Below are 22203 nucleotides of genomic sequence, written 5' to 3' on the forward strand. Positions count from 1 at the left end.
CTGCTATAAGACAACCACTGGTCTGGCTTAATGTAACAGCATTCTTCCTCCTCTTCTGAGGAGGAGTAGCGAGAAGGAGAGGAGGACCAATGCGCAGCGTGGTAAGTGTACATAACGTTTATTTTAAGACATAAACTGAACACTATGAAATACAAAAAAATTAACGTGACCATGAACAAAACCGAAACAGTACCGTGTGGCAACAAACACTCACACGGAAACAAACACCCACCACTCAAAAGTGAAACCCAGGCTACCTAAGTATGATTCTCAATCAGAGACAACTAACGACACCTGCCTCTGATTGAGAACCATACTAGGCTGAACTCAAAACCCCAACATAGAAAAACACACACAGACTGCCCACCCTAACTCACGCCCTGACCATACTAAATAAAGACAATGCAAAGGAAATAAAGGTCAGAACGTGACACTTAATTTAACCACTTTCCCTGTCCACTGTCACATCAGTAAACAGTATTACATAACTGCTAATGGGCTAATAGCGAGAGAAAGATAGTTAGTTAGTTAGTTAGTTAGTTAGTTAGTTAGTTAGTTAGTTAGTTAGGGAAATGGAGCTCAGGTTCATCCAAACATTTAATAATTTATCCAATCTGGAGCATACACCTCTTACTGGGCTAATTCTATAATTTAACTGGCCTGGATGAGTGGCCAATGCAGCCACTCTCTCTTACACTGTCACCACATAATTATGACTTATGCCAGCACAACCTAGCAACCTGAATGAAGTCAGCATGCAATAAATTGTAATGATCACTTAGACGATACGGACATTCACGCGGCTTCCACCACATTAACAGGAAAATATGGATGCCATCAAAGTCAGACCAGAGACCAGAGACAGGAGGAGAGATGAGATGTGGGAGACAAACAGGGGAGATGTGACAGAAGCCCTGTTTATACCTGTCGTTAACATGAGTCCTTTGTCCTGATCTTGACCTGATCTTGTCTGTTTCACAATCAGAGCACATTTCATCTTTTAATCGTCCACACTTGTCTAAAAAGGTGAGCACAATCACAATGTGGACAAGATTAGGACAAAGGCTGCATGTCAGAACCAGGTATAAACAGAACTATAGGGACAACTAGGCCAGCTGATACGGGGCAGATACATTTTCCTGCGTCTGTGGGATAGGTTTCTGTCTGTGGTCACTGCTCGGCCTGGTTGGGAAGTGACAGAGCTGGTGTGGCGTCAGTTCAGGCCTGTCAGAGAGGTAGACACTGGTTCAGGAACCAGAGCTGCTGTTGCTGTGGTGTGGTGTGGTGCGACTTGTCCCATCCAGCAGCAATGGAAAAACAGCAGCTGACACTCTACTCCGGAGGCGCTGCTGGTGACCTCATTTAGAACATGGGCTTTTGGAGGAGGGGTGGAGAGGAGGTGGGCGACTGTATATGGTGGACAGGGAACGCTGGCTTTGACGTTCCAAACCTCAAAGCACTCGCACAAAGTTTCAAATAACTTTCAAAGGTTGAAATAAAGAGAAATGTAATAATGAACAATGGTGATATAAAAATAGATTGGACATAATGAAAAGGGTTGCATGTCTTTTTAATAGCTGTAAAATGGCTAATTACCCCACTATGATTGATCATTGGAGAGGCACATTGGGACATTTGAGACCCCTGAGATTTTCTACTGAAATAATTCAACATTTCTCATGTAATTAAGAGATGTTATATGACTTTACTGACCTTAAATGACTGTGAAATAAGTCATGTAAAAAACACAGATACAACAGAAAGGAATAGGCCTCTCAGATAGAAAGGGACTTGACAGTGGTAGATGGCCTGTCTAGAGAGAGAGAGAGAGAGAGATGAGCTCTGTGCTGTAGCTGTTTTTGTGGCTATCCTATTTCATGACCGCGCCTCGCCGTGGAGCGATTGAATGACAGAGATGACCTGTTTGGAAAGCACCAGTCTGACCACTTGGTTTATGCATGTTTTTGTTTTCTTTCCTGGCTTTTGTTTTTCTGCTGTAACTTGACTAACTAAACCTGAGGAGGGTGATTCTTACCCGAGGGACTCAGGCCAGGGATCAGTCGGTTTCTGATTGAGACTTAGCTCAGAGTCTTGTTGGCTTGTATCTTTTCTGGACCAGGGGTTCACCACAGTCACCCCGTGAGCCTCGCATTGACTTAAAGGGGGTGAAACAATATCTCTTTAAAATCTCCCCACCACCACAATCCCATTCTTTCCCAATATTAAATGAGATTGAAAGTTCCACTGCACACTTTCCCGGGGCTGTCAAATGAGCTGTCAGTCATGTGTCAGAACAGTCCGATGCTCATCTGCTCTAATACATCACAGCCTTTTATATGGACCAGGATCAGGGAGGCTGCCCTCCCCTCACCAGCCCCCCCTGGGACCCAGCGTGATTGATAACAACATCCAGGCAGGGACTGATTCATACTGGTGCCCATTTGAAGAATGGGGTGAGGCAGAGACCACTTCCTCCTGTACTGGTGCCTACCACAGCCCCACTGGAGAACATGACATTAGCCTGTTAAATACACAGCAGCAGCATGCTGAACCCCTGGAGCGTTCTGGAGACAAACTCAACAAGGTCTTCATTCATAAAGTGTGCTTTGACAACCATTGATAAATCGTATTCACCAGATGCTGATATGATTTTCATTGTTTATGTTTAGTATAAGGTAATCATCTTAGAACACAGACACCATGACATGCCCACTTTAAAATCCAGAGGGCGGCAGGTAGGCTAGTGGTTAGAGTGTTGGACTAGTAACTGAAAGGTTTGCATGATCGAATCCCCGAGCTGACAAGGTAAAAATCTGTCGTTCTGCCCCTGAACAAGGCAGTTAACCCACTGTTCCTAGGCCGTCATTGTAAATAAGAATTTGTTGTTAACTGATTTGCCTAGTTAAATAAAGGTCAAAAATAAATATTCCTCTGTCCATGCTCCACTCTAAATGAAATACAGACATCTAAACTATTCTCCCTGATTAGCTGCTCTCTTTCCTTTGGAGGTCCAGTGCTAGGATTTGTATTGAGGGGAAGTTTTGAGCATGTGGTGGTGCTGCCAAGCTAATGACCACTTGGCACATAGACAGCTATCCATCCCAATCTCAGGTCACACTAATCCAATTCATGCGACCTGCTTGGCATCAGAGAGACTCATCTGTCTTTACTGTTCATTAACAGACCTCCTCTTGGACTAAACGCATTCACATTCCTCCTCTGGATTTCCTGAAAGGGAACACTAGCATATAAACCCCGATCTAATCTGAAGAGTCAATAGAAGGGATGGATACACAACAGAGATTCTACATAAAGCTAAAAACCACATTCAGTTCACCAAAGGGATATGTTTTTTGGGTAAAACTGAAACTCGTTTCTGGACTGTTACAGTACATGTTCCTTCAGACCAGTATAGGAAGATCTTCACTCAAACAAATCTAATCCCTCCGTGTGATGAGCAGCAGGAGCAGCAGCGGAGGGGTATGTCAGAGAGTCTGGAAGTGATAAGTACATCAGTTGCGGCTGTCGTGAGTAAAAGTGTGTGAAGCGATGTAATCATGGCCGTCACAGGGCTGAGGACCTAATCCTGGCCTAGCATCACAGCTATTGACCATGCTATGATAGGACGCTGTGGGTAAACAGACCTGTCTTGATAATCTCACACAGACACAGACACACACACATAGACACAGACACACACACACACAAGCTAGTTCCATCATACATTACATCAATCCCTGAATCCAGAGCCGGATGACAGGGAATTCATGCTTTTGACAGGTAATCATGCTCACTTTCTCTCTCCAACTGTTTCTCTAGTCCTAGACACTGTCGCACATCCAACTGTCTCTTTGAATATGCTCCATTCAAATTGCATGAAAAAGCTCTTCTGTAGATTTCCCCCATATCCTATTCAAAAATATATCAGAGTACTTGTATTCACGTCAAATCCAATGCGTTTATTCCACACCATCTCAGTGTTGTCACAAGCTGAGTGGCTACATGGGATCCCCCTCTCTTCTCTCCTCTCTCTCAGGCTGTGACAGGGACTTTATGTCTGGGGGTGGAATGATAATAATGTTTCTAATCTTGTTACATTGCACACAGAATTGTGTTCCATGTTAATGAACTGGCCCCCTCCCGGCCCTGCCGATCTGCTTACTTTCAATTTGTGTACTGTCATCTCCCCGCGACGCTGCTGAAATTGATGCACCCTCTTCCTTTTAATTAAATCAAACCCAGTCGGGGGCCGGGCAGGTGGGGGGCCTGCGCCCGTACATACGTCAAAAAGACCTGCCTGACTTCACGCCAAACCTGAGTGCTGGTAAAACTCTGGTTTGGGTTTGGTAATCCATTAGCCAGTGTGTAGTTCACTGTTCTCTCTAAGTGTACGTTGCATGGCAGTGTCTTTGAGGCAGACAGGACATCCAGCACACTGTAGTTTACCATAGAGGTGTAACCCACTGATTCCAAGAAAATGTATTCAAAACATAGACGGTTGACATCCCGTGCCCATGCTAACATGTAAAGATTTAACACAAAAATGACCTTTCTTGGTCTTTCCCAATCAGCCAAAATAGGTAATACGATGTCAGTAGGGTAATGAAAATCTAGACTTTCTTTAATCTTGAATTATGTAGGCTGCATCACAATACAATATAATAGTCATGGAATAATTGATGGCAGCTGAAACAATCCAGTTTCCCAATCTCAATTCACACATTTTGGAGTTCTATGGACACTGCTCCTAATCTACAAAATCTCTGCTCGAAAAATAGTCCCTCCAACCTGCCTTGTAGCTTGCACAGGTACAGTGGAATATTGGAGCCAGCCAGAGCATAAAAAGGGAAGCGTAAAATTCCCACAAATTATAGGGAGGCTAATTGGATTCCGAGCTTTGTCCTGTATGGTGGGCTGTGGGCGGTGGCACTCCTGAAGCTGTGACATTATCAATGTAACATAACCTGAAGGCTGCGGTGCTGTGGCGCAGGGCTGCCCGGTATGGCCCGTCCTCCAGGTTCCACATCACTGCCTGCTTGGCTATTCATCCTGTGGACCCTGCAAATGAAATTATGGGAGGAAGAGCAAAGGACATTCTTTGGGAATTAATCCTATTTATGCCTAAACCCACTTCAAAATGTTATAGTGAGGTACTCTTAAGACGTAAGGCGCATTTACAATTAGACAAGGCACTGGGAGGATGGGTCACACAGTATGGCTGTTTCTTGGTAAGTAGGGCAGATGTGAGAGATATAGCAGAGTGTCTGGAAATAATCAAACAGATGGCTAAACACTGAACAAATAAAGACATTCAACATACTGATTTCACACTCAAACAATCTGAAAGAAAGATTCTCACCAGGTGTCCACTAGACCAGGGTTTCCAGTCCTGCAGGTTTTGGTTTTTGCCCTGCACTACACAGCTGATTCAGATAATCAAAGGGGAGTTTAGGAAACCCTGCTGTCGGTAACCGTCATCCTGGACTGTATCTGCACCTGTTTGAACCTTTAGAAATGTATGTTTTGTCTTGTCCAAATCTAGGCCTACACCAAATTAAATTAAACATGTTTTTTCAAAGGATAGTCATCTCAAATATTTTGTCACTGTCATTTCCCACACACACACACCTCAGTTCTGTCAGAGCAAAATATTGCCCTCTACAATTATAAAAATGTTGTTTTTGTTTTTATATCTAGGCCTACCTTAAACTCCAATAATCTTCTTCCTTGATCAGAAAAGGTGCGAGAATTGTTGTCGGTATTTATGGAGGATTTTTAATTCAATGGATTAAATTCATTAGATCTAGTCTACAGTAGAGGCACTTTGATGTGAAGGCATGCCAAAGTAATCAAAATGACCCCGCAACACATCAACAAGCACTGGCTCGACACCGTACTACGTTTTAGCGGCTGAAATAGAACACTGTTTTGAATTAAATAATGTAAGAAAAAATATATACATAGATTTAATTTGTTTGGCCTAGGCATTTGATTTGTTTAGCCCATAGGCCTATAATTGTATTTTTATATAAAGTTTTCATGTATACATTTGTTCAAACTTCTGTCATTCTAAGAATAACTGTTGTTTTGGTGAAAATAAAATAATCATTCTACAAAAAGTTCCTCAGTCTCGATGGGCCTGTAGTTTGCAACCGTTTTTATAACGCATCAGTTTAAACTGCGCATAGCAGTGGCCGTACACATTCCACCTGGCTGTCACTACGAAACAGCGCGTGCTGTATATAGGCAACATCAATGCATGGACTTTCTTGCATTCAAATGAAACACTGTCAAAAGCAGTAGAGCCTAAACGGTCACAATTGTTCCATTTGTTCCATTTATATACCTAATTGTATTTAGGCCAGCTGTGGAAATCTGACAAAATATTACATTTTGAATAAAGGCTACCGAACATAAGAAAATGTCTACTGTTTTGCCATTATTTTTGAATACATTTGGCCATGCAAAATATACAATTACAATAATATGACTATTACATTAGGGCCTAATAATGTAAATATGAATGAAGCATAAGAGCAATGTTAGGCTTATTGAGACTGCTGCAATTTTGAAATAAAGTTGCAGGATTACCTGTCATTTAATAAAGAAAACCCAAATCTAACCTGTAATTATGTGATCAGAATGTATTAAATCCTAATCAGCCAATTTACGTCAAAACACAATATACTGTTACAACAAAACGATTAAACTGAAGCCACAAATAGGCTACGGATTTTGACATGGCACTGCGTTATATGAAGTGAACCACACTGGAGTGTTTCGACCCTCTCGGAATTGCAGAGAAACACTGCCCCCTGCTGATCAATACAAATACAATGACGATTCAAAAATGTCTTTAAAAAATCTGAAAATTGCACATTATTTTATTCAAACATAATTGCACACATTATTATATTTCCATACACAGCAGCTTTGAAAGCATTCAGTTCGAAAACACATAAATCGAGCCTATATAACCAGTATGATTTTCACTATAAATCTCATTGTTGTTTGGAACAATGATGTGACTACAACATACATTTCTGCCTGTCCAAAAGAGTAAAACATTATTTGATGGGGCTTATATACTGACAAATTACTGTTACCTGTCCCACAAACATGGAGGTGTATATTGTAAAATATAAGATGAGGTATAAGCCTATTGTCAGCAGTGAGAGGTTTAATATCAGGTATCCTTGTGTTTAGTTAATTTTATTCCAAAAACATTTATATATTCTATATATTTAAATAAAAATTATGTTAGACTACAATAGAGGACAACAACATAAACACAGATATACTGTACACACGTTCCAGGGAGGGCAGTGGCCATAATGGTTCTATAGCCTAATTACCTGATAGGTCCTTTACCCTTCTCATCAGGAGCAGCACAGACCCCAGCCAGAGCGAAGAGGCCACACCACAGTGCCTGTCTCTTCTCCCTGGTTACATGCTATCTCCCCCACCCACCGCAAACACACACACAAGATGCACAGGAAAGAGGATACAGACACATACACACATGCAGATGTACACATGCACTTGTACAAACAAACAATAAAACACACACACACCAGAGGAGGCTGGTGGGAGGAGCTATAGGAGGACAGGCTCATTGCAAAGGCTGGAATGGAATCAATGGAATGGTATCAAACATATGGAAACCACACATTTAACTCCATTTATTCCATCCAGCCATTACAATGAACATGTCCTCCTATAGCTCCTCCCACCAGCCTCCTCTGACACTGACACACACACACACACACACAGTCAGACCCACAACTACTGCTTCACCCTGCCATTATCCCCTCCTCTACCCCAAACACACCGTTTTAATTTCAAAGCTCTGATTAGCTGATGATTGCATGACAGCCGCCGAACAGGTTCCCTTTTCGCCTGGCTCCCAGACTGCAACTCAATCATGCCCAATTAGTGGGTCCCCAAACACTCTCTCTTATTAGAGGACTCATAATCGACTCATTGTGTCCTGATTTGGCAAATAAATCACTCTGGGGGCTTCTCTCTCTCTCATTCCCCCACCTCTCCCACTATGTCTTTCACTGTGCCCCCTCTTTACCTTGTCCAGGGGTACAGTGAACGTTTTCAAGCTTTTCCGTGGAGCTGACAGTTTGAGCTCCTCTGCTGGAATCCTTTTTTATTCCCCCAGAAGAATAAATAATCATTTAGCAGCGAAGGCAAGGCAGCCAGCATGCGGGTGTCCTTGTCCTACAAGGTTAAGAATCCATTCCGTCTGAGCAAGAAAGGAGTGAATTAAAATAAATGACGGCCAGATATTTATTGCGAGTTTGTAGATGAAGCGAAGTCACTCCAGCGGACCAGCGGGGGCTGGGCTGCCAATGGCTCTGCCTCACTGCATGACCTGCTTGCTCTTTTTGCGTGGGACAAGGGAATAACACTCAATGTCACATTACACCTTTCCTGCTTTTATATATTTCTGTTTATTTATAAATATATATATATATATATATAAATGCATGTGTTACTGCGGATGTTAGGGGGTAGACATCAAACGAGATAGTAAGGCAAATGAAAGGATCTAGTGCTGGATGCTAAACATATTTGTCATTTGATCGAAAGAGAAGATCGTGAGAGATGTAAGCTTGGTAGAAAGACAGCACTGGCGGCTGGCATAGACAACGAGATATAGAGTGAAGGGGACGGATGGGATAAAAGAGGACAACGTTTCCTTGGTATTGTCATGGAATGTGGAGACACCAAACTCAAAGCCACTGCTTTCGTCCAGTATCTGTAATTGATATGAATAGGATAAATGTTAATGTTCAGGAACAAGGAGACAGGTTGGTTGGGAGGGGGTGTGGCCCCTTGACACTGTCCCTTCATATCACATTCCAGAGACTCCCAGCAGACATCTGTATACAGCATGTTAGCCCCAGATCTCAGCACAAAGGTATAACAGCCTAATTAATGAAGTGGACCGAAACGAAGTAGCTTCGTCATAGTAAAAATACCTCCTGTGCCGAGGATTAAAATAAGGTTTTCAGTGTTTCCACACAGTGACGATGTGCCATGTTCATAGATAGTTGTGTTCTGCACGTCGCTGAGCTTCACAGGCTCTGTGGGGTGTACTGGGTTGAGCTCCAAGGGCTTGAGGAGCAGGCAGGAGGCCTATGAAGTGACACTTAGAGGGAACCCGTCGGACTATGATGTAGTGGACTCAGAACCCCATCTTACAGAGTGGAGTCAGCTGTCTCCTACTGTGATTCTGAGCCTGGCTATTGGGCTCAAACGGCTTCTGCCAGTAGGGAGGATTTGAGCATGCTTAGTGGGCTCTCAGAGGGGTGTGTGAAGTAACCTCTTGAATGTACGTACCTGCTCAGAGAGAGACAGTACAGTAGTCCCCAACAGGGTGTAGCTGGGGGGCTGTGCATGTTCAGATGTCCCTCGCATACCGTAACATGATGATTGTGTGAGCGGCCTTTACGGTCACAAGCCTCATGCTCTCTACTGTGTCCATATCACACAGCAGAACACAATCCTCATCATAATCTTTACTTTAACTACTTGACCCTTTGGCATGTGTGTCTCCCTTAACTCTGAACCAACTCATTTCCCCTTAACTCTCTCTCACACTTTACCTAGTAGTGTATGTGGACTGAGGCTGTGTATTTGTGTGTGGTGGTCATTAGTCTCTGCCTTTAAGGTAAAAGGAACCGTCCTGGCCAGCTGGCGTGGTCTGGGGTGCAGCGTGGGGTGGTCTGGGGTGCAGCGTGGGGTGGTCTGGGGTGCAGCGTGGGGTGGTCTGCCACTGTGAGACTCCCACGGCAGAACCACTGAGGCTTGGTGCCCCCCGCCCACCGACGGACTGCTGTGACCACCATAGGCGCTCAGCAGATGGAGCCTCCTGCTCTCCTCTCTCTCACAGGAAGGCAAGGAAATTTGGGCTAGGACTGGCCTAACTAACCTCCATCACAGATGCCAGAAGAAGCCTGGGCCTCCAGTGGAGCCCTGCTGGGGAGATGCTGGGCTGCAGCAGGTGTGATCTCAGCCCCTCTCTCTCCCCCCTGTCAGCACCTCAGTGGTGGAGCCCACACTCTGCACTCTCTTCCTGCCCTCGCTCTTCCTCACTTAGACACCGTCTGTGCTGAGGTAACAGGACCACATCCTCCCCCTCACTAACCAAAGACATGTCCACTACAGTACATTTCACATCTCTTTAGATCCAGATATTCTGACAAACCAGGCTTTATCATTCACTAACACGATGAACGGGGGCAAACTGGGATCAGAAATTGGGCTCTGGCATTTCTAACACCCTGGCAAATTTCTTCCCCGAGGCCCCCACAACGGTCAAATGTTTTTGCAAAAGAAATCATTTTATCATTATCACTTCTGCCAAAAAACAACAAGAAGTTAAACAGGTCCACTTGGCAAAAAAAATGGGAAAAAATTGACCGCCCTTTTGGCATTTGCCAGATATGTCAGATGGCCAGTCCGCCCCAACGATGAAAGATGAGAGGTTACTGACAGGCTGTGGACTGAATTGGATTTAACACATGAAGCATGAGGTATGGCAAATGATATGAAGTACCAAGATCAAAGTACAATAACCAAAGTAGATGTTTTTGACCCTTTGAGGGCAAACTGTCTGCCTGTTGACTCAAGTGTTTTCCACTGCTGGTGATGATAAGCTCTCATTCTGACCTCGCCACCGCCATGGGGCCCAGCCCACACTACCACTCTCCCTTCCATCAGCTCCTTCTTTATCGCCAGCAGCTACAAGACAAACAGGTTCTGCTGCAGGTCACACACTGCTGCAGCCAGGGTTCTGTGATGGAGAGGGTTTACATGGGGGTGCCGTCGCACCACGCGGCTGAGTCCCCCACCTTGACCTGTCCCTGTCTACAAGGCCTCGGTGAACGCTGTCCCCCCCCCCCCCCCCCCCCGGTCCCCCCAGCCTCTCTGACCGCCACTGAGTTATTATCATAATTTCCCAGAGAGAGGAATTGCGGGGCCTCCACAATGAGAGTGTCGCCCGTGTTTTACAGAATGTTTTGTGTTTTATTGCCTTTAAGTCACTCGTAGGCCAGTATAGAGGCCCCACAATGATAAGAAAACCACTCATGTGAAAAATGAAGGGCCTCATGTCCTGGACTGAGAGGAGAAGAGAGGAAATAATCAAATCCATGGCAAATGTGGACCCTGAATGTAATTCATGTTCACACCTCCCCTCCAACCCACACCAATTCCCCAAAATTGTAGAAGAACGAGGAAATAAGCTTAATTAATTCAGCCAATCTCTGCGTTACAAAAAGAGCAGCGGCTTTATTCTCGTTTGGTTTGTACTTGAAAAAAAAACTCCTATAAAACACCACCCGCCCCTCTCATTCCCCCTCCCGACTCCCAAGCCCTTGACAACATGACACCTGTAAAATGCCCAGGGGCATTCCAAGCTGCCACCGTCCCAGTCATTTCATGTCCAAGCCCACCTGGGGTAAACAAAAAAGGACCAAGAGCGATAGAATATTAACAAAAGAGGGGGGAAAAAAATCACTGTCGAAACTGAAAACACCAACTCACACAACTTTGGACTCTTAAATATAAAGCCTTTGTCTCTAATGTGGTCAGGAGAGCCCCTCCCCCACAGGCCCCTGTGGCTCCGCAGGATAAAGGTGCAGCATATCTCATGGAAAATAAAACATCTGTTTAATCTATTACTTTCAAACGCAAATCCCCTTTTGATCAAAGAATGATATTGATCTGCCTGCCTCTGTCTATGGCAAGGATTTCTCTTTCAAACTTGAAATATCATCCAGTCTTTGTGACAAGTTAATACAGGGGCTAAACAGCTCTCTTTTTTCAAGTCATTTTCAAAGTGCACTGAAACAATTTGAATATGGTTGCATTTGCATTTATTTCAACCATATAAAATACAAATTCAGCTTGCCCATGTAAACAGAACGTATGTAGTGTGGTGGACATTTGCCCTAGAGTTAAAACACTGCTAATGTTTCATCCTACATAGAGAAGCCTCCAAAGCTTAATAATGAACAGACTCAGGGTCTGATGAGTTATTTACTGCATCTCTGGAATAATCAAACCAACATCAGAGAAGCTGGACATCCAGGCTTGGTTCATGGCACCTGACTCAGCTTGTAAAGCCCTGATCAGGCCAGTGACTGACTGAAGACCTGTGACAGGCCAGGCGCCTGGCCCCTGGTGGAACGAGCAGGTCAGGTCTTAATATCCCGTGAGCTTTGGCGTGTCTGTCCTCACCCGTCACTCTGTGTGTGACGGGCCCTGGCTGAAGGCCCCGGCTATCTTCACATCTCCCCATTTCTTAACACTTTAATTACACATCAACATATTGCTTTTGGGCCATATGGAAGGCAGATATTGAGACCAGATAAGATGTATAAACTTCTGTCAACACCACAGCATATTAGGGGGAGTTGGAAGCATAGTACCTCTATTCCTTCTTCCAATTAGCGCCCTGTATCAAAATACATTAAGACAAGCCCACCAACCCCGAGCAGGAAAATACATTTTTTAGAAGCCGTGGCCCAGTTGTATTAAAATTGTATTACTTCCCCTGTTTGTTTCTTTGCCACAAAATGAAAAGTCATTTCCACAAAGGGATTCAATAAAAACTCAGATAAAGGACCCAGTAAACTCGATGGCCTGAGAACTGGTCCTAGTCCGCTGGCTCAGATTGGACTCTCAAGGTTCTACAGTTGGACTACAAATATGAGAAAACATCCATAAAAAAAGAACCAATAATAATTCACAGGAGAATAAATAAATGCCGGATGAGAACTTAACTTTTACATAACTGATGTATATTTACATTTTATATGGGACCCTGACAAAGAGTTCAAACGAACAGTTATTTATTCCAATCAGATGAATAAGGATATCATATTCCACATTAAATACGGTGTATTTTCTTTCTGTACTAATGAGGTCAGAAGATCCCACTACAAAATCATTCACCATTCCCAAGGATGACCTCAACCCAAATGAGACCTAATCCTCCTAAAATAGCTTCCTATGTTTTATCAGAGGCACACAAAGAAGTCTCTGCTCACCTCTGCGTGACACGGTGTTCTTCTGGAGCTAAATACATCTACACTGCGAGGAGCTCTAGGAGCAAGGGCCGTCTCTCTTCGTAGAAATAACGTATGTGTTACAGTTGGTTTGACGTGATTCAATTCAGTGCGCCCAGCTACCGAGAGGTCATTCTATGCCTTGCTGCATCAGGATATAAGAGAGAGGAAGAGAGATGGAGAGAAAGAGAGAGGGAGGGGGAGCACGAGAGAGAGAAAGAGGAGAGTATGAGGGACAGAGAGAGGTCACTTTGAGGAGCTGGATGCAGGCACATGCCAAACAGCGTCTCCTCTCCCTCTCTAATCCCCACTATGATCCACTGGTGTTCCAGCCAATCGTCTGAGACAGGCCACAACCCGTGATCACTGGGCCCTAATCTGGGTCCTCCGCCCGTAAGCCGTCCACCTCAAACGCCAGCGGCCCGGCGCCAGCAGAGGACTGGCAGGCGCAGCCGTCTCCAGAGAGACAGCTAGAGGTTGTCTCTACATGGCTGGGCACTTCGCAGCTCCGCGGGGGTGGGAGGAAGGGGCAACGTGGCAGCTGCTCGGGGCATATGGGCAGAATTCATTAAGGCTGGCTAAATAAGCCAATTGTGGAGAGACTGTAAGTGTGTGTAAGTGATGGAGAGAGAGTGAGGGAAAAAGAGAGATGGAAGAGGGAGAAAGGCTGACCACTCGTTACAGTAATTCTGAACATCCCCTCCATCTGTAATACCCATGAAGACTGATTTGAGGCCTACGAAATGACTGGCTGAATGGTTATCTATGTGTGACTGGAGATAATTGAGCTGTGAGCTGCGTAGATTGTGTCCTCCAGGCCGTTGGCGTATCCCCAACTGTCACGAGACCTCTCTCTGCTTCAGGGAGAAATAAACCTAATCACAGTCTGTAAATGTTAAACCTGTTTTCCCAATAGTCTCAGTGTAGCTTTGGAGGCCTGCGTCTTTATTCACACACATGATCCAAAGACTAATCTAAGTGGAGACAAGGCATAAACACACACGGATACATACTAAACATTTGTGTGCAAACTATGACAGTGAGAGGATCTTAGGTATGAATGATTCCATCCTTACATATAAACAACTAAAGAGCAGAGGACATACTCCACCGAGGGCTTCTTCGCTACTAATAATCTGTATTATGTTGAATTGGACTCATGTTCAGGCCCATAGGCATATATAGTATTACAGCCTCTCCTAAGGCCCTGTGGTTTGGGTTTGATGCATGGTTGTTATGTAAGTTTGGAGAGAGCATCTGGACACCTCCAGCCATCTCCAAATGAGAAAGATGTCTTCCTTATATAATGTATGCTAATCCCCCATTTGTCAATAGGAAATGTGTTCAATGCATTTGAGATAATAGTGAAGAGGGGGCAGCTCTTGTCAAAGAGCTGGAAGATAAAGTCAATGGCACAGTCAATAACAATAAAGTTGTTGGCTTTAATGAAGAATGTTAATTTGACCACAATCAAGTGGATTTCAGCTTAGGTGATTGTCAACCTTGGACTTGTATCTGACTGAGGTTGTAGGGGGGTAGATAATGCAGGCGGGAGATGAGGGCATTTTAATCTGTATCAGACCATTTAGGCATTCAGCATTTTTAAACAAAAGTGATTTGTCTTCTAGCAGTCTTGGTAGATTCAAACAGATAGCATTGCAGTGAAATACCGCACACGTGTTTTAGAGAAGATAATTAATTTGCAACCTACTATAGAAATTACAGTAATTAATTTCACAATAAATATACCTACAAATGTGGCGTGTTTAAATTTATTAGAAAAAATAAATACATTGTGCACTGAATTTGGAATATGAACAACAAGCTACATATACTTGATGGTCCCTATGTTTGGACAGAGCATTGTCATGCACCCACCCAGGTCCCAGAGGAGGCCTCCTGGTCCACCCGATCCCATCCTGGGGAGGCTCGTCATCATAACACATCATAACTCCTCCTTCTCTCCTTGATCCCATTCCGTCAGCAGCTCTGAGGACACCTCCGTAAACAGACGATCCCAGTCCCAACCCACGTCCTCCTGATAGATAGAGAGAGGAAAAGAGAGGAAAAGAGAGAGAGGAAAAGAGAGAGAGGAAAAGAGAGAGAGGAAAAGAGAGAGAGGAAAAGAGAGAGAGGAAAAGAGAGAGAGGAAAAGAGAGAGAGGAAAAGAGAGAGAGGAAAGAAGAGAGAGAGGAAAAGAGAGAGAGGAAAAGAGAGAGAGGAAACGAGAGGAACAGCAGATGAAGAAAAAGAGGGAGAAAGAAGAAAGCGAGGAAAATAATAGAGGAGTAGAAGCAGAGCAAGACAGAGCGAACATCCCAGGGAAGGTGGGAGAAAGATAGTAGAGCGTGTTAATGCACACATCATAAATCTTGATTACCTAGGAGACTGGAAGGCAACCTCCCCTGGTGCTTCAGAAACAGCTGGACACCCCCCTCACATGGAACACAGCAGCTATATTTACAAAAAAAAACTCACTCACCTCCCGCACCTCCTGCTCTGGAGCCAAAACCTTGGTGAGGAGCTTCAAGTCAATCTCCCCATCCTAGGGAGAGGCATAGACCTTATGAGAACACCCTGAGCGTGCAGAAACATACTCCTCAGAGAGAGGGGATTGATATTGGATGCATCCTAAAAGGACCTCCTTAAAAGGCAGGCTGGGTAATCTATTACAAAGAAAAATAAATGAGCAGTTGAAACCTGGCTGTGTGTGTGGGGCCCATATGAGCTGTCTTACCAGGGTCTGGAAGGCAGAGTACTTCATGAGGTCATTGTCCAGATCTCTGTATGTCATTACCCGGTTCACCTGGATGCTGAGAAGAAGAACAAACACTAAGTAAACTAAAATCCTATAGTAGACGTGCTATACTAAATGTTGGCATGCTTTTCCTCATTAGAGGCTGTCTATTCAAATATAGCCACTATCTGCATCAGTAAGATATCACCAGACCAATCGACAAACTGTATCATAGTACAGTACAACTTGCAAGTATCACTCTGTGAGACAGATAGCTTCTCAGAAGTTTAGGGTAAGTGCTTACAGGGCACGGAGAGTTCATAAAGGACAGAGAGATCAGGAGATGGGCGCCAAGTGGTAACCGCCTCAATTTGAAACGCAGCTGCTTATCTGTAGTTGGAATTAAGAGGGCTCTGAAAGTGGCGAGGGCCTAGCAGTGCATGCCAGTCCTACTTACTGCACATTACACGCTACATTGCCCCCTCAATAAGTTCAATGTGGATATTATCTCGTACAGAGAGCGGGCCCCAGCCTAATAACCCCCGCCGCTGTCATAGCCGCACTACATAGTGGACACATGTCGGCGCATCTCTCACTGCCCTGTAAATCAAAGGGCCCCACTTGTAAGGGCCCCACTAACAGCCGTGCATAAATCACACCTTAACTGTTATTTCTGCATAACGGCCCAATATGTCAAGACACCTTCATTACCATGATGAGAGGAGGCAAGGTAACAGTCAAGACACCATCTAAGACCAGTGTATTATTATCTTTAACTCTCATTGATGTTCAAATGTAGGCCAGGTACTGTACATGGCTCTGAGGGTGGGCTGGGTCTGTAACCCTCCAGAGGTATCTGAACTCAGCTGTCAGGTCCTATCAGGTCACTTCAGAGACGTGAACAGTTAAGCAGCCAGTGAGGGTGAGGAGGCATGTCTGTATTCACAAGACTGACCAAATGGATACACTTCAACTCTGAAAACAGAGTGATGGGATGCCATCTAGGAGTTTGAGTAACTGGAGTCAACTAAAGGGGAGGCTGGTGTTGTTTACAGTACCTTGGAGGAGCAGCAACTTGCATGGTAAGGTCTTCCTCTTGTACTTCATCAAGGTCTGGAATAACTGGTATATCTAAAACACAATATACATACAGAACATATCAATATCTCATCAATGTCACCCTCTCCCTTATTTAGTCATTCAATCTGTACATCTAAAGTGTTAACTGAGAAACAATAGTGGTCAATCACATAAACTGGACATGGATTACAGAAACACTCATTTCAAAGATACAGTCTGCTTTGTGTTTAGTATGACAGTTTGTGTGTACGTGTGAGTGTCTCAGAGTAAATTGGCACCTGATTCATACCCTCCCTCTCTCTCCCTACATCCTCCGTAGAGCTGCCCTGTCACAATAGCCAGGCGGCCATGAATATTCAGGAGGCCAGGCAGCAGGTCTTCCTGCTGCGAGAGGGGCGCTGGCCAGGGGCTCCCCGGAAAGCACCCCCCGCTACCCCAGCATTTGGGCCCTGTCAGCGCCGCCCACCCCCAGGACCCGCGGTGGCCGGCAGGCCGACCTCCGTGACCACTCTGCCACTCGGACCGGGGCGGCATCCAGCCATGTGCAAGAGTATTTGCTGGCGGGCCCATCTGTGTGGGGTCGGAAGTCACGGTGCGGCCTGGCAGGGGCTGCGGTGCCAGGAGCCGCCAGCCCGCTGCTCAAACAGTGGGAACTCGCTTTAATTGGCAAAACGCAACAGGACAGAGGATGGCTCCGCTCCCAAGAAGGACAGGGCAAACTTTCACAGCACATTTCAGATGGACTTTTGTTAGAGTGGGCGAAGGTGTGTGTGTGTGTGTGTGTGTGTGTGTGGGGGGGGGGGGGGGCAGACAGACAGACAGACTGTGAGGAAATAGGATGAATATTGAAATGTTGAAGACACTTAAATGCACCTGTATAATTCATATGAAATTAATAAATGCATTATACTATGTTAGAAACAAACATTACAAAATAATAAATATTAAATCATATTTGAGGGAAGGTGGTCTCCCCTACTTCCACAACTAAAAACGATAAATTCATACTTGTGCAAACTTGGCCATCAGAGTTGCCTGTCAACATCAAAGTCACAGAAATCTATCTAATCCTTGTCGCCATGTAACAACTCTAAATGAGCAACAAATAAAACAGAGACAACTCATGTGCACTCAGAGGAGAGGTCTGATTTTCTGTTGTTTTGTCTCTTTTTTCAATACTGGTTTAGGTTGAAGGCAATTGAAAAGTGCAGCTACATTTCCTTCTGACTTCCTACAGACAGACAGTGTGCTAGGTGTCAGTGAAGAGGCTGGGAGAGAGCAGGGGAGCGGGAGGGAGGGAGCAGGAATGTCAGTAATCTCTGAACACAGCGCTGCACCCTGAGGGGAAAGTCAATAGTGGAGCTAGATAGAGGCCAGGAGATGGGAGGCACGATCTGATGGGAGGAAATATCTGTAGATCTGTCACTATACCTTCAAAATACTTCAAAATACATACTTTCTCGGAGGATTAGTCTACCATTCTCATATAACAGTTAAGCAAATATTTCAGCAATGACAAAATAAAAAGTTAAGGAAGTTATATGTTCCTAGAATGAGCTAAATGAGCAAAACGATTAATGTTATGAAGGATTCTTCAGTTGAAGGAAACAGAAAATAACCCCAGCAACTTTACACAGATAACAAACATCATCATCAGTTGATAAGTAATTCCGTTCTTTTTTTAATTAAATAAAATTTAAAATGCCACACTCGTTTAGCCGCTGACAAGATTCATCTGTGTTTCTGATATCCAAATAAACGCAAGCGCGGGTATTTCATATTCATGAGGCCCCGGTGACACTTTGTCCTCTCATTTACAAAGCACAGTGTTCAGCAGAATCCATCCCCTCCGGACCCCCAATCAAATTTAATGGTCTTAGCGCAATGACATCAAAAAGCCGCGCTGTCCAGCTCTTTGCAAATAGCTTCCTGGGTTGTTCCCCCCCCCACTCTCTCAGCCAATAATGCACTATTAACACTATTCTACGAGAGTTCAACGTGAAACAGCAAGGGTTAGGTTCTCTATATGCAAACTCTCAAAACACTTTACTTGACACCCAGTGTCATAACACGTTATAATGTCATAACAGCTGACATAACCGGTCAAAATATGGTCACAGTCATGACCCATATACAGTACCGGTCAAACGTTTGGACACACCTACTCATTCCAGGGCTTTTCTCTACTTTTACTATATTGTACAACTAAATGAATGAAATAACACATATGGAATCATCTAGAAAACAAACAAAAAAAGTGTTAAACAAACCAAAATATATTTTATATTTGAGATTATTCAAAATAGCCACCCTTTGCGTTGATGACAGCTTTGCACACTCTTGGCATTCTCTCAACCAGCTTCATGAGGTAGGAACCTGGAATGCATTTCAATTAACACGTGTGCCTTGTCAAAAGTTAATTTGTCGAATTTGAGTTAATGAGTTTGAGCCAACCAGTTGTGTCGTGACAAGGTAGGGGTGGTATAAAGAAGATGGCCCTTCTCGGTAAAAGACCAAGTCCATATTATGGCAAGAACAGCTCAAATAAGCAAAGAGAAATGACAGTCCATCATTACTTTAAGACATGAAGGTCCGTCAAGCTCAGTCGCAAAAACCATCAAACTGGCTCTCATGAGGACCGCCACTGGAAATGAAGACCGAGAGTTACCTCTGCTGCCGAGGATAAGTTCATTACAGTTAACTGCACAGAGTTCAAGTAACAGACACATCTCAACATCAACTGTTAAGAGGAGATTGCGTGAATCAGGCCTTCATGGTCAAATTGCTGCAAAGAAACCACCAATAAAGGACGCCAATAAGAGGAAGACTTGCTTGCGCCAAGAGACACAAGCAATGGACATTAGACCGGTGGAAATCTGTCCTTTGGTCTGATGAGTCCAAATTTCAGAGTTTGGGTTCCAACCGCCGTGTCTTTGTGAGACGCAGAGTAGGTGAACGGATGTTGGGGATTTATGTAGAATACAAGGCACACTTAACCAGCATGGCTACCACAACATTCTGCAACAATACACCATCCCATCTGGTTTGCGCTTAGTGGGACTATTATTTGCTTTTCAACAGGACAAGGACCCAAAACACACCTCCAGGTTGTGTAAGGGCTATTTGATCAAGAAGGAGAGTGATGGTGTGTTGCATCAGATGACCTGGCCTCCACAATCACCCAACATCAACCCAATTGAGATGGTTTGGGATGAGTTGGACTGCAAAGTGAAGGAAAAGCAGCCAACAACTGCACAGTATACAGTTGAAGTTGGAAGATTACATACACCTTATATTACATACGCCAAATATACATACGCCAAATATATTTAAACTCAGTTTTTCACAATTCCTGACATTTAATCATAGTAAGAATTCCATCTTAGGACAGTTAGGATCACCACTTTTTATTTTAAGAATGTGAAATGTCAGAATAATAGTAGTGAGAATAATTTATTTCAGCTTTAATTTCTTTCATCACATTCCCAGTGGGTCAGAAGTTTACATACACTGAATTAGTATTTGGTAGCATTGCTTTTAAATAGTTTAACTTGGGTCAAAGGTTTTGGGTCGACTTCCACAAGCTTCCCACAATAAGTTGGTTGAATTTTGTCCCATTTCTCAGGAGCTGGTGTAACTAAGTCAGGTTTGTAGGCCTCTTTGCTCGCACACGCTTTCTCAGTTATGCCCACACATTTTCTATGGGATTGAAGTCAGGGCTTTGTGATGGCAACTCCAATACCTTGACTTTGTTGTCCTTAAGCCATTTTGCCACAACTTTGGAATTATGCTTGGGGTCATTGTCCTTTCGGAAGACCCATTTGCGACCAAGCTTTAACTTTCTGACTGATGTCTTGAGATGTTGCTTCAATATATCCACATCATTTTCCTCCTCATGATGCCATGTGCACCAGTCCCTCTTGCAGCAAAGCACCCCCACAACATGATGCTGCCACCCCTGTGCTTCACGATTGGGATGGTGTTCTTCAGCTTGCAAGCCTCCCCCTTTTTCCTCCAAACATAACGATGGTCATTATAGCCAAACAGTTCTATTTTTGTTTCATCAGACCAGAGGATATTTCTCCAAAAAGTATGATCTTTGTCCCCATGTGCAGTTGCAAACCGTAGTCTGGCTTTTTTTATGGCGGTTTTGCAGCAGTGGCTTCTTCCTTGCTTAGAGGCCTTTCAGGTTACGTCGATATAGGACTTATTTTTACTGTGGATATAGATACTTTTGTACCTGATTCCTCCAGCATCTTCACAAGGTCCTTTGCTGTTGTTCTGGGATTGATTTGCAATTTTCGCACCAAAGTACGTTCATCTCTAGGAGACAGAACGCGTCTCCTTCCTGAGCGGTATGACAGCTGCCTGGTCCCATGGTGTTTATACTTGCGTACTATTGTTTGTACAGTTCAACATGGTATCTTCAGGCATTTGGAAATTGCTCCCAAGGATGAACCAGACTTGTGGAGGTCTACAATTTTCTTTTTGAGGTCTTGGCTGATTTCTTTTGATTTTTGTCAAGTAAAGAGGCACTGAGTTTTAATTAAGGTAGCCCTTGAAATACATCCACAGGTACACCTCCAATTGACTCAAATGATGTCAATTAGCCTATCAGAAGCTTCTAAAGCCATGACATCATTTTCTGGAATTTTTCAAGCTGTTTAAAGGCACAGTCAACTTAGTATATTTAAACTTCTGACCCACTGGAATTCTGATACAGTGAATTATAATTGAAATAATCTGTCTGTAAACAATTGTTGGAAAAATTACTTGCGTGTCATTCACAAAGTAATTGTCCTAACTGACTTGCCAAAACAATAGTTTGTTAACAATACATTTGTGGAGTGGTTGAAAAACGAGTTTTAATGACATCCGACTTCAACTGTATGTGGGAACTCGTTCAAGACTGTTGGAAAAGCATTCCAGGTGAAACTGGTTGAGAGAATGCCAAGAGTGTGCAAAGCTGTCATCAAGGCAAAGGGAGGCTACTTTGAAGAATCTAAAATATATTTTGATATGTTTAACATTTTGTTGGTTACTACATGATTCCATGTGTTATTTCATAGTTTTGTTGTCTTCACTATTATGCCACAATGTAGAAAATATTAAAAATAAAGACAAATCCTTGAATGAGTAGGTGTGTCCAAACATTTGACTAGTACTGTATTTATACCTGTTGTTACATATATTGCATTATTTTATGGCTGGTAATGACACCTACATAAGAGTGTCAAAAACCACATATTTTCTAATGAGTTTTTCCCTGCCAAGAAGTTTCCTTCCTTTCCTTTGTTG

The 22203-nt window shown here is 43.8% G+C and overlaps 1 protein-coding gene across 1 annotated transcript in view; it reads right to left on the reverse strand.

Annotated features, from left to right (window-relative positions):
• Positions 1-14510: 14510 nt before the first annotated feature.
• Positions 14511-22203, reverse strand: part of LOC115138505 (intraflagellar transport protein 43 homolog A) — a 30860-nt gene continuing 23167 nt past the window's right edge. The window contains exons 6-9 of the mRNA XM_029675406.2: positions 16884-16956; positions 15826-15901; positions 15571-15633; positions 14511-15126 (exon numbers count right to left, since the gene is read on the reverse strand). Of these exons, the coding sequence (XP_029531266.1) occupies positions 15034-15126; positions 15571-15633; positions 15826-15901; positions 16884-16956 (305 nt within the window). The 3' untranslated portion in view covers positions 14511-15033. The remainder of the gene's footprint in view (positions 15127-15570; positions 15634-15825; positions 15902-16883; positions 16957-22203) is intronic.

The sequence above is a fragment of the Oncorhynchus nerka genome, linkage group LG12 (assembly GCF_034236695.1).
Source record: "Oncorhynchus nerka isolate Pitt River linkage group LG12, Oner_Uvic_2.0, whole genome shotgun sequence".
NCBI classification, from domain to species: domain Eukaryota; kingdom Metazoa; phylum Chordata; class Actinopteri; order Salmoniformes; family Salmonidae; genus Oncorhynchus; species Oncorhynchus nerka.